The sequence below is a fragment of the Pleurodeles waltl genome, chromosome 3_1, assembly GCF_031143425.1.
Source record: "Pleurodeles waltl isolate 20211129_DDA chromosome 3_1, aPleWal1.hap1.20221129, whole genome shotgun sequence".
NCBI classification, from domain to species: domain Eukaryota; kingdom Metazoa; phylum Chordata; class Amphibia; order Caudata; family Salamandridae; genus Pleurodeles; species Pleurodeles waltl.
The window spans coordinates 1,687,707,519-1,687,720,056 of record NC_090440.1 but is presented as its reverse complement, the minus strand read 5'-3'; the positions used below and the strand labels follow the sequence as shown (position 1 = coordinate 1,687,720,056).

The 12,538-nt window shown below is 38.8% G+C and overlaps 1 protein-coding gene across 1 annotated transcript in view; it reads right to left on the bottom strand.

Annotated features, from left to right (window-relative positions):
• Nucleotides 1-12,538, bottom strand: part of COL6A1 (collagen type VI alpha 1 chain) — a 93,292-nt gene that overhangs the window by 67,496 nt on the left and 13,258 nt on the right. Inside the window, exons 4-16 of the mRNA XM_069225482.1 lie at nt 12,304-12,504; nt 11,523-11,682; nt 10,625-10,747; nt 10,086-10,106; nt 9,028-9,048; nt 7,489-7,533; nt 5,196-5,249; nt 3,995-4,039; nt 3,861-3,887; nt 3,023-3,049; nt 2,725-2,769; nt 1,811-1,864; nt 454-516 (exon numbers count right to left, since the gene is read on the bottom strand). Of these exons, the coding sequence (XP_069081583.1) occupies nt 454-516; nt 1,811-1,864; nt 2,725-2,769; nt 3,023-3,049; nt 3,861-3,887; nt 3,995-4,039; nt 5,196-5,249; nt 7,489-7,533; nt 9,028-9,048; nt 10,086-10,106; nt 10,625-10,747; nt 11,523-11,682; nt 12,304-12,504 (886 nt within the window). The remainder of the gene's footprint in view (nt 1-453; nt 517-1,810; nt 1,865-2,724; nt 2,770-3,022; nt 3,050-3,860; nt 3,888-3,994; nt 4,040-5,195; nt 5,250-7,488; nt 7,534-9,027; nt 9,049-10,085; nt 10,107-10,624; nt 10,748-11,522; nt 11,683-12,303; nt 12,505-12,538) is intronic.

Below are 12,538 nucleotides of genomic sequence, written 5' to 3'. Positions count from 1 at the left end.
ATATATGTATTGTCAAGGTATGTCAATTTAGAGCTAGGGATAGTAAATATATGCTTATCTACGTATACTTATCCTGATTATATAGTGCGAGACAATGTTCTGCAATTGATATTGTGAAAGGTCGATATTAAAAACTAATTATTGTGGTAGAACACCTCGAACAGGTGTAATATTCTGATATCAGCCATTCTGACTAACAAAACTCAAACACTTTTCTTAACAGCTTTTCTAGCACTTGCATCCTTATTATGGTGATAGTTAAATGTAAGTCTACTCATTGCCTTCTATGATGCAACTACCAGACGTCTGAAACTATTGTTCTAAAGTTAATTTGCAGAAACATTGTTGTTTCCCATGTCTTGGTTGTATTAAAAGAATCAAAGATTTCATTATAGGGTCCACATATGAGACCTAAAACCTAAGAATGTCGAGAACGCAACCTCAATGGCTTACCTTTGCTCCTTTTGGTCCATATAATCCGGGGTCCCCTTTTGGGCCAGGTGGGCCGGCCTCCCCCTGTTAACATAAGAGGTTAATCTTTGGTGAGATATTTGTCATTGATTATGTCATTAATATACTAGATGTTTGTGCTTCCTGACAGCACCCTGTGTTACACAAGGAAGTACCTCAGCTTGCCCTGCCCAGTCCTTTCGCTACGTCTCATCCAAAGAACTATTACTTCTTTAACAGCCTTTCTCAGCTATCCACACATACACATAGCCTTCCGATGTTATCTAGAAGTCTGTCTTGCTGACAACTTGAGTGAGTTGCCCATTATGAATACATCTGTCTCATAATCAACACACCTCCCGCCTTTGGCAAGATTACTGCCACATATGTTATTTCCTCATTAATGAAATACCTGTCTTGTCAAATTCCTCTGGGGTTTTCATATCTTTTTTTAGGAACATTCCTGTTATATATTGTTTCTTTTCCACAAATCTATCCATTGCCTGGTGGTAATCCTTTTTACTCAAAATGTCAGAGTATTAAATCTATCATGCCAGAGACAGTCTTGTGCACTATAGGTAAGATTCCCAAGGGCTTCCTTGAGTCAGAAGAATATCTTATTACACAAGCTTTGTTCAAGAGGCAGCTCGCTTAATACGCCCTCCCTGGCCAGTAATGGTACACTGAAGGACTCTTGCGTCTGGCTGGAGGCAACACTACTCAAAATCCTCTTAGATGTTACACTGACCCCCTCTGAAAAATATTATACAGGCCCCAGCATTTATCCTTAGAACCTAAAGAAAAATGCTCATTTCACCCTTGACCCCTACCCGGATTGAATGCTAATGGTTGCCCCTGACACCAGTATCATCTTCAAAACTACAGGCACATCACTGAGCAGAGTATTGTTAGAACAAGGTTGAGTTCTCATCAACTACAGATAAATCTCAGTGGAAAGGCTCTGTATTCATTAAAAAAGTAAGATCCTCAAGGAAAGTTTTAGTCAATGGACCTGGATCTCAGAGTATATAGTTCTAGGCTACAGGCACTTCTCCAAGGTGAGTCTTAGACAAAGATAGGCCCCATAGTAGATTTACTAGGTAAAAACAGATATTTGATGTTAACTTAGACTAGTACTACCACTAGAGGTGGACCACTGAAGACAATGTTGTTTGCTTCAGGAAGGTATTAAAAACAGATTCTTTGAATTAACATTAAACTTTTTAATGGCAAATGGCTTAGCTAAAATTAAATCTCTGATCACCAACTCCTCAGCTGGATAAGGTTCTATCCCAGACCCTCATGGACTGCACTGTTTCTTAGCCCTCCATCTTTACGTCATTGTATCCAAAACACTTACATCAAATCCAGGAGATCCTTTGCAACCAGACAGCCCAGGAAATCCCACTTCTCCCTGCAAAAGAACAGATACAGTTAGAGCCATATAGTCCAAGTAATGTAAAAGACTAGAATCATTCACCACAGGCACCAGAATTCTTTGTAGGAATAAGATGTAGTTACTGCAGACACCAGTCATCCATCACTTGTATTGGAGCCATATAATTCAAGAAGTTGGGCCAATGACTACAATGGCCAGTAGAGGAAGGGATAGAGATGTTGAGCAGATGGTGTAATCTTACCATCCAGAATTTGCGTGGATGATGGAATTGCATTGTAAAAAGATGTTTTATTTGTAAGGTGAGGAGAGGAAGTTAAAATTGTAGGTTTGGGGAAGATTCAAATGAAATGTTAGGGAAATTAAAAGATTGAAAGTTAGAGGTTCAGATTTAGAGGCTGAAGTTAGACTGTGATTGAAGGTGTGGAGAGGGAGGAAATAGGAAAGAGGAGGGTGAAATTAGAAAGTGGGGATAAATGAATTCGGAGATTAGGCACAACGTAAACTGTAGGTTTGGTGGTAGATGGTAATGCAGAGCGGATGAGAGTGGGGAAGCATGTTGTGTTTAGGGTGGGGTTGGAGATTTAATAGAGTTGGAGATTAAGTGTACCATAAAATTGGAAGTTGGGAGACAGTGGTATTGAAGAGTAAGTGGATGATTTCAATGCTGCATGGAGACAGGGTTTTTGAGAATTAGGTTGATGGTGGTAGTAGAATTAGAGGTTCAGAGAACATGAGGTTAGTTTGTGGTCACTCTGATGACTAAAGATTACATGTTGAGGGACGAGGTGGGTCTGAAAGTAGTCTAGATTGAAGAGGGTTGAACTAAGTGCAGGACTGTGAATTCCACACTATAAAGTTTTTTTTACACAACTCACCTTCAGTCCATCAATTCCATCAATGCCCCTGCGACCCTTTTCCCCCTGTAACAAAAGAGAAGGCATGTAAACTTACTTGAACAAAAATTATTACAATTGAATTGAATTCCATGCTGCAGTTAGGGTAACTGTGTCATCCACCCCAGCACACACTTTAAACAGACCCACTCCCAATAAAGTCACCCACATCTATGGCATATCCCTGCTAATTTAAAGTACTCTACTGTTAAATATTTCTAGAATGTATTTTTTACATTCCATATCAATTCCCAAACTATATGTTCACCCCAGTACTTACCTTTGAACCCTTTGATCCTCGTCCTCCCTGTAGAATGAAACAAAAGAGTGTTATCTATGTGGCAATAATGTCTTGCAACTAAAATGATGATGTCAGGTCAGGATTATGAGGCTGTCTTTCACAAGATATGACCCTGTATCTTGAGGGCATTGCTCATATCTGGAAATGGCTTCTCTCGTCTAGCATGGACATCTTTTATGTAGGGCTGTTTGTTTGCACCCAAGGTTGTGATAGGCATCCCACATTTAAGTAGGGTAACATATTTAGAGCAAGCCTCTCCTGTCTAGGGATGACATATAGAATCTTAAGCAGGTGTCTTGTAAATATATCTCACATATAAGGTGGAAATCCTATGTCTGGGGAGGCATTTACAGCAGATACATAAGAGGAGCTTTCAGAGCTTGCACGGGGCACTAACTATCCATTTTAGCCTATGTTATTTAGATTAGGTAACTCCCGTTATGATTCGGTGTACCATGTCTCTGTGATCTTCATGTATCAACTGTGAGGTTGTGACATTTATAGTCAGGTTCAATTTTCTAATACAAGTGTACAGTGTCTGGAAAAAATGTCATGTGTCTTTGGTAAGTGCTTGATGTTTGGAGTGCAAAGCATGCATCTGTAATTGTTCCTTCCTTCATCTACAACTCAGGGGTAAAAAGAGACTGTGCTTACATCGGTGCACCAGGCAATAACGGATATATGATGCAGCAATGATGGATTTCCATAGCATGATCTGTTGCTTCCTACACTGTCTTGACAAGCCAACATTTAATTGATTGCTTGTAGCATGCTTTGTACAGAAATGCATCATTTAGAAGACAAAATAAATACACACCTTTTCACCTCGACCACCTCTGTCTCCCTATAAATGAATAATAGTAAAAGAAAGAGAATGTTATACATGAATCTCACACACTGCAATACTATACAATGACATATCAGGAATAGAATAAATTGATTAGAACTCACCTTTGGTCCTTGGTAACCAACAGGTCCGATGTCTCCTTGTCTTCCCTATAAAAACACAAGATGTTGGTCAGAATCCTGATAATGTTAAGTGCCAAATATATGCTGTGTCTACAGAAAGTTAGGGTGAAGTGATAGCATTATATAAATCTCTTTGTACTCATAATAGACAGTAGAGCTACTGATCACTTGCTCAGCAGTTCCTCCCTGTAATGTAAGAATTTAAGAATAATGTCATGCAAGAGGTACAGTAGAGGTAAAGGATACTGAGGTATTGGGACAGGGAAAATGCAGGTCTGAATAGTGGGACCTTCAGTGTTGATAAACCTTCACTACAAGGTGCATCTTTGATAAAAATGACTGCTGGCACTGCTGTGAACTAGGGGCAAATATTCAATGCTTTACAGTTTAGGCTAATCTCAACCTCTCTGTGCTGCAACTGCAACTTCCCCTCCTAAGGTGCCATGAACTGGAAAAAAGAGCTGTCTACATCACAAAGAGTTGTTTTTTAATGTTTCCTGTGCAGTTATGCTACTGCTTCCCCTATCATCGACATACAAACATATGCAAAATATTTTGTGAGCTCTCTGCCACTGCAGATAAGCATAAACTCATGTAGGGAGAGCAAGATTTTTCATCTTAAGAGAGCAAGCATCTAGAGTTCCATGCCAACCTGTGCTACCTTTCTTAAATTGTTTGGGCCACAGAATAACCTTTTAAGAGTGTTCGCTAAAAGAAATGAACAATGTCAAAACACAAAAACACTTTGCTGATTTGCTTAACACAGACCCGTATGAGCAAAGACAGGAGAGATGTCAAAAGAAAAGGTGGGATAAGTAAAGAAAAAAATAGTAATTTGAGGTGAGAATGATACCAAAATATTATGCATTACAGGCCCTTCCATTTAAATGTTGTACAACTCAGGATCAACAGGGACTGGTAACATGGCTGATAACACACTAAAGTCCCCTGTAGGGGAACATCTTTGCTGCTGGTTATTCTTATCACTATTGTATAAATATTCAGATATATTTCTCATCAAAACAATACAGCACATATGTACACAGCATATGATAAATAGGTTTTTACTTTTCAATCTACAGCTAGCTTTGAAAACCATGTTATGCTATGTTATCAAATTGGCCACATCTATTGTCTTGCATGGATTCTAGTTCATTATATTTTCAGTTGTGGTGATACTCACAGGGTCTCCTGGTATGCCTCTCTCTCCTGGTAGACCAGTCTTTCCTGTTTCACCCTAGAAGAGAATTATTAATAAAGCTTAAACAGATGTAGCTGCAGTGACTGACCCACACATACATACACTTTGACAGACCAAAAACACTTGAAAGCTGTTTCTACAGGTTTGCACTTTGCAGTATGCTCTCTTGTGGCTCAGACATATCTCATGAGCCTTAAATGACATTTTGGGGAGTTTTGCATTATGAGTAGATAAGAGATCTGCAGTGATTTGTTCACATCCCCTAGTAAAAATTATGTTCCCATGCTAAACATGACAGTTTTGGCCTCTCCACATTTGGGCATGTTTTGACTGTCAAGGATTTATTGGGCTCTCCCATTACAAAGGCATCTTTCTGAATTTTAAAAGGTTTATCAAAAGGAGATAGTTTGCCTTCCTCAATTATCTACCTTGGTACACGAGATATACAAGGGTGAGGGAGATCCCTCTGAATTAGAGTAAATGTATCCCTATTTTAGGACTTACTTATTAAGCATATGAGAAACGTTTTATGGTTAAGAAAGGTTGATCATGGTTATTGGTTAGAGGAACTGTCTGATTAATTCAATATTGATTATATTCAGCAGGATAGACAAGAGCAACTATTCCTAGATATGAACCTAACTTGGAAATATTCAAATAAAAACATTCTTTGTAGATTCTTATTAAGTAATTATTAATATCGCCAATATGTATTTGCAAGAAAAGGCAATGAGAAGATATATCTTGTATTTAGAGAATATCTAGCCAATGCGTTTTCAATATCTAGCCTAAATTTCTCACTGTTAAGGAAAATCTGACTGGGGTGAAATGGATTTTGCCTGATTAGGAGATCTTTTCGATGGTTCCCAACAATAGAGAATACTTTGAAGGATTGCCCTTGGTTATGTTAGCTTTCCCATGGTAAAGGAGAATTGAACATTTGAGGGGCCAATGAGCAATTGTTTGGTTTGATATATAGATCAAGGGATGATTCATAGAATATGGCAATAGATAGCAAGAAACCTCACCCGTGGTTAGTAAATATTCCATACTCAATATATAATTAGTAAGATTGCCCATGCTTCAGAAACATATGAAACATTTAGTCAATATTAAACCTTACAAGTGGCACATAGCTAGTAGACATTTCTCATGAATGTGGAATAACCATTTGGGTGGAATGGGGCATTATACATAATAAAAGGTGAATCCAAGGGTTCTTCGTTCTGCATACACTAGATTAAAGGGAAATATCATTATTCTCAGTGATTGTTTTTTTTAGACACCAAAAATGTCAAATGGTTAGGATGAATGACCACTGTTTACATTTAAGGCCCATTTGCAGGGCAGTATTTTGCATGGTAATGGCAAGAACATATTGACATTAATTAGATAATTTCTTAATGGAGAAATGGCCCACAAATCTTCTAGGGTAAGTCTTACATTCTATATAAGGGAGTCTTAATTGTTAGAAGAGATTTCCAATTGCTTAATTGATATGTAGCATGTGCAAGAAGCATTTAAGATAAGAAATTAATATGACTAGGTTGACCTTTTATAATTCAGAGAGATTTAGCATGACTTGTGTTTTATCAATCATAAATGGAGAATCTGCCATGGAATGGTAAACTCACTGCAAAGACAGGTATATATGGCAAAGCACAGCCTCCGGGTTAATATACATTTACCAGAAAAAATCTGCTCTTTTGGTACATTAATCATTGTTAGCAAAATAGGTACTCGAATGGTGAAGATTTTTTATTGTTTAAGAAATATTAAGTGAGATAGGAATGCTCTCATGATTGGGAGAAACATATCATTGGTAGGGAGATTTATTGTGGGAAAGATGTACAATATATAATTATGAGGGTTCTCTATCGTGAATTAGAAGCACTCTGATACAGTTAGGACAGATTATACGTGGTCTGGAAAACTCTGGAAAACATTAATCGATAAAAGATGCCTCTTTAAAAAATCTTTGTATTGTGTCAGATTTTGGAATTTGTCCTTTTAAAATTGAGCCTTTTGTGGCCACTTCAATTCTTTAAGTATAATAGGAATGGTTCAATTATTAAGCAAATTTCGTGAAGAACGAATGTCGAGTATTGAAATTCAATTATGATTTAGTATTGGGTTCTCACTTTGTCTCAAAGTGAAAGTGTTATTAACATAAACAGCCTGTTGGAAAGATGTTAGGAAGCTCTCAAGGTGGCCATATGCTCTGATAGTGTCAAATGTAAGTTTTACGTTTGGCCCAGACATATAAATCACTCACCTCATAGCCTGGATCTCCCGGAGGGCCAGGAGGACCTCTAGCAGGCTGAAAAACATTAAAAACAGCAATTACAACTTGGACATCATTTACACATGCCGCAATATGTAAGATTACATGACCAAAGTCTATAGAAGGACATGTGGATAGTCTTAGAGGAAAATGGTAAAATGTAAGCAAACTAAGTTGTTCCCACATATGAAAATAAAAAATAAGCCATGTCATATTCTACGATTGTTGGTTACCTAGGAACATGCAGACAATTTGTACAAACAGATATCCCATGTGAACCAAACAAGTTCAAAATATATTGACAGAAATGTACATGCTCTGTGTACACATAGGCAAGCTTACATGCAAACAGATAGGCTCCTAGTGTGTATAGACAAGAATAGTACATGTTCAAAGAGGCCCAAAATCATTTACAGATAAGCACATACGAACAGGCTGACATGTGACACATGCACACACATATCTCCTAACCTACACACTTTGGGGGTAGAGGACTGTATTTTATTGAGTTCGCCACTTAAATCAAAAAAATCTATGATGACGCTCTCAGGATCCACAGATGAAATATCTTGTAAAACTTTCCAATTGGTAAATGTTTCTTAATAGATAGCATTTGTGCTGTAATGTTTACAAATTACAATCTTTCAGAACATAAGGAGGTTCTGGCCCTCTTCTGGGTGCTCAGACTCAGTGGCATCAATTACACCAATGTCTATCTTGGGTTCATAGGGCCCACTAAGGTTCTCAGGCTATTTTGTAATTATGACTCAGTACAAAAAGGAGGTTTCACCTGAAACGGGATTACATTGGGCATAATATTTGCACATACAGCAGCTTTTCCTTGCCCAGACTTCGGCAGCTGAAATCTGGCCAAATGTGCGCTGGGCAAAACTGCAACATTCTGCATTGGTACCTTGGACGGGGAAAATGCAATACTATCCTGTTATGTCCCATTCTGGTGAGGTAATACTGCACCCAGTAAATACTAGACCCTGTAGTATACTCTTAAGCTGGTGTGGTATCACCATCCAAAATAACTTACCTTTGCTAATGAAGGAATGCGCTTCACTACTCTGAATAAGCGTGTGGTGTGGGTAAAAGACAGGATTGGAGATAATATATTCAGCAGAGGATATGGGTAATATTTACTGGCCCTGCCTCTCAGTGTGCGTCCACTCTGTTCCCAAAGTAGTCCATGTTGGAAACAAATGAAAGGAGATGGGGAGCTTCACCACTACCCTTTAGCTCTAAACAGTGAAACACATATGAACAATATGTGCAAAAAACGCTGGTGCTTCTGTCAGTAAATTAGATCACTGCAACCCTCATACCCAGAGATACTGTGTCAATAAAACTTCTAAGACACAATATACAAATAAAAGACAAATATACTTAAATACACATACATCGCTACCACACACATACCAGCAAATGCAAGCACATGGAACGTACTAAAACAGAAATCAACAAATAGTGCTGATTTGGAACATTTCTGTTGCACAGATATTTGACAAGACTTTAGTTAATTACCTGACACTCAAAGGAGCAGCACTAGAATTAGGGAAGAAAAAAAAGAAAGCTCTTAATGATGATATTTTACAATCAGAAATCTTACAAGGGAGAATTATTGTGATGGGATAGAAGGAGAGCGGGTAAACATAATCTTCAACAAATGGTGAATCCAACAAACCTGCCAGCTATTTCCGTTGAGCAATACCAACTAGGACCAGTCCCTAACCAATGACACTCCCAACTTGAATCTTTTTCTAAAGTACAAAACACCCAAATGGAATGACTCTTTTAAGGCAGAATGCAGCGGGTACTGGTCCATGGAGGTATGGGTAACCATGCTATGTGTCCAATTTTGAAGATAACCGAAGATAAATGTGCGTATAATTCTACAACATTGATTTGGTTATTTTTTCTGAATATAAGACATGGATCAGACTCCAATAGGCCAATGTTGCTCAACTGAAGTCAACACCAGAACCTAACAGTATGGAATGACACTTCAGAATAAAACTTTACTAAGGAATAACACAACCAAACGTAATCACCTAACATGTAATGCCATCTGTACAACGAACCACTGTGAAAACAATGGATGTCAAAGGAGAATAACGTGTACAAAGAAACATTTTCCAAATAATCACATTCCCAATTAGTTCCACTATCGAAACACTGCAGCACCAAACAGAAACCCACTGTTAGGGCTGACACACAAACAGAGAGACATCCTGTAAGTGATGACACTCATAATCGAACCAATCTAACGAATGCCACTTCCAAGCTTTGCCAGACTCTAAGGAGTAGAACAAGCACTGTTTAAGTATTGGTATTGCCAAGCAAACCCTAAGCAATGGCACCCCAAACACGACCAGTCCATAAAGGCATGGTCTCACATCTGGATTCCTCTTCTTAGTAGGAGAATCCCAAAATCTTTTCATAGACATATCTGCTACATAGTTTTCTTGAAAGTTAAGGAAGAGATGGTTGCATGCACATCTATAACCCATCATTATGATATAAGTTATGGGATGGAGGAATACTCAAGTAAATCATACGCTTTAATAATCAGAGAAACTTACCACTTGTTCCACATTAGTTTTCTACAATAAATAAATAGAAAACAATATCTTAGTGCATTTTTCAAGGAAGCAAAGAGTACAAAAGTTACAAACAGAAAGATTACAGATGTATGAGTCTCTGTGCTGACTATCAAATGAGATTGGATCTTAATGTAAGCAATACTTTTAAAACAGACTAGAGGCCTATGGTACTCAAGAATACCTTCAAAGTGAAGTAGTCGGTATGAAAATAAGGGGTTGAAAGGTAGAGCAAAGCAAAGACCACGGGAAAAGAAGTATGTAAGGAAGAAGGGAAGGAAAAGGAGAACAAATCTGGAAGTAAGGGTAGAGGAAAACATGAAAGAAAGGATGGCCAAGAAAGGAGCAAATCAAGTAAGAGGTCATGAAGAGACTAGATTTGGAATGAGGAATGGTCGAACTTGAAAAGGAAATAAGAGTATAAGGAAGGATGGGTCAGAAGTGGGAATGAATGTGACTGTGAGATGGCAAGAGTATGAAAAGAGTAAAAGCGACCCATAGAGATGATCAGAGATACTTACAATAGTGTCAATAATGTTGTTGATTGTATACTGCATGTCATCCTTTGACAGTCCGGATGAGCTTGTGGCTGTAAAGTTGCGCCGATGATTGTGATCAGTTGCAATGACACTTAGGCGGGAGTCCTGCAATAGTTTAAACACAGAGAGAAGTGAGGCACACTAGCATGTGAGTGAGCTTTTTAGAAAGGTGTCAGTTTTAGGACAGGTGCAGCACAATGCTATTTAGGAATAATAGCAAGGACTGGTGTCTCCCATGAATGTCTCACACAAAGCCACCAGGGTTGAATTATTTTGGAGTTATTTAGAATGAGGGGGATGCAGGACATCCTCCAGACATTGGGTAACCCTCCAATCTACCATATTTAAACAGCATTCAATGTACACAGTCTAAATAGGACAGACGGGGTGTCCAGGCATGTTTGACAGATGGCCTGAATACTCCAATCTTTAAATAACCCCCTTAGACGGTTGGCAAACTTAAATCCGGTGTCATGAGAAGTTCTTTAGCGTAAAGTAAAAGCAGTGGCGTTGCAATTAGTGCATCAATGTACACTACTGGGGTCAGTCTTCTGAGTGGAGATCCTCCCTCTGGAGTCACCTACTAGGCTGGTATTCCATGGAGCTTCTCCAACATTAGTACCAGAACACTTGGTGCATGTTTGGTCCGTCAGCAGGGGAGGCAGTACAAGAATTACTGTTAAATATTACTATTAGGTACCTATTTTGCTGTCACACAAAAAGTACACAGTTTGGAGTCTTACTTGGAGACCCACAGGGTCAGTAATAGTACCTGTGGTCCATGAAGTACCACAGGAGTTAATAGCAGACCCTGCAATAGTTTTAAATTAAATTAAAAATTCACACTAATATTGGATATACATTGCCTCATGGACCCTACCAGGTGATTTGGTGAAATAGCCACTGAAAAGACTCTAATGCCCAGGAATTTGGCTTCATTGGCAGCATCTTCCAGCCCTCCACATGGCTCTTTGTAGCCCTCCAAGGGGTGTCCGTCTGTCACTACGATCAGGTACTTGTTTTCCCTCATGTGTGAACCTCTAGGACAGTAAATAATCAGTTACTTATACTTTACCAACACATTTTTGTTTGCTTATGTCTTCTCCCTTTATTCCATCCACCCCCTCACCCTTTGCCTAATGCCCCTCTCTCTCTTGGTCTCTATTATTCTCATCCTATTATATCTCCACCTCCTTGTTTTATCTCTCTATTCAGCCTTTCCCTTGATTAAGTTCATATTCAGCCTTAATCTTGTCTTCTTTTATGTTATGTCCAACCTCTTTTGTCTCTCTTGTTACACCACATGTATATCTTCATTCTAAACATTACTCTTCACACTTTCACATTTGCATACATATAAAAACATATCTATTGTACACACTTTTTATATGCCTTTCTGATCCTCTCTTTATCTTCCTTTTGCACCATCACTCAAATATTCCTATGACTGACCCCTCCGCCCTTAACTCTCTACTCCTATTCTTCATACTATTACTGGTCAGTCACCCACGTCTTATTGTGCCTCCTTTCCCTTTTGCACAAGTTTCTACCCTACCCGGTCCAGTCTCTATTCTTCTCTGTATGCTACTTGTTTTGCTCCAATCTCTCAGTTTTCTTCTCACTACGCCTGTAATGAAACTGCTTGGATTGGCAATACTGACCCAATCAAGATTTCCTCAATGCCTCGCCTGATGGCACAGTCTGTGTGAGTGCCTTTCCCAATGTAGTTGACATCTTCCACTCTCCTCTTCAAGTCACTCTGTCCATCGGGCATACGGGTCAGACCCTGGATCAGTATCACCTCATCACTGTAGTGCAGAGCTCCTGCGTTCCACACCAGATTACGATCACATCGGTAATACCTGCCATTCAATAAAAACATGAAGTAAGCCTGCT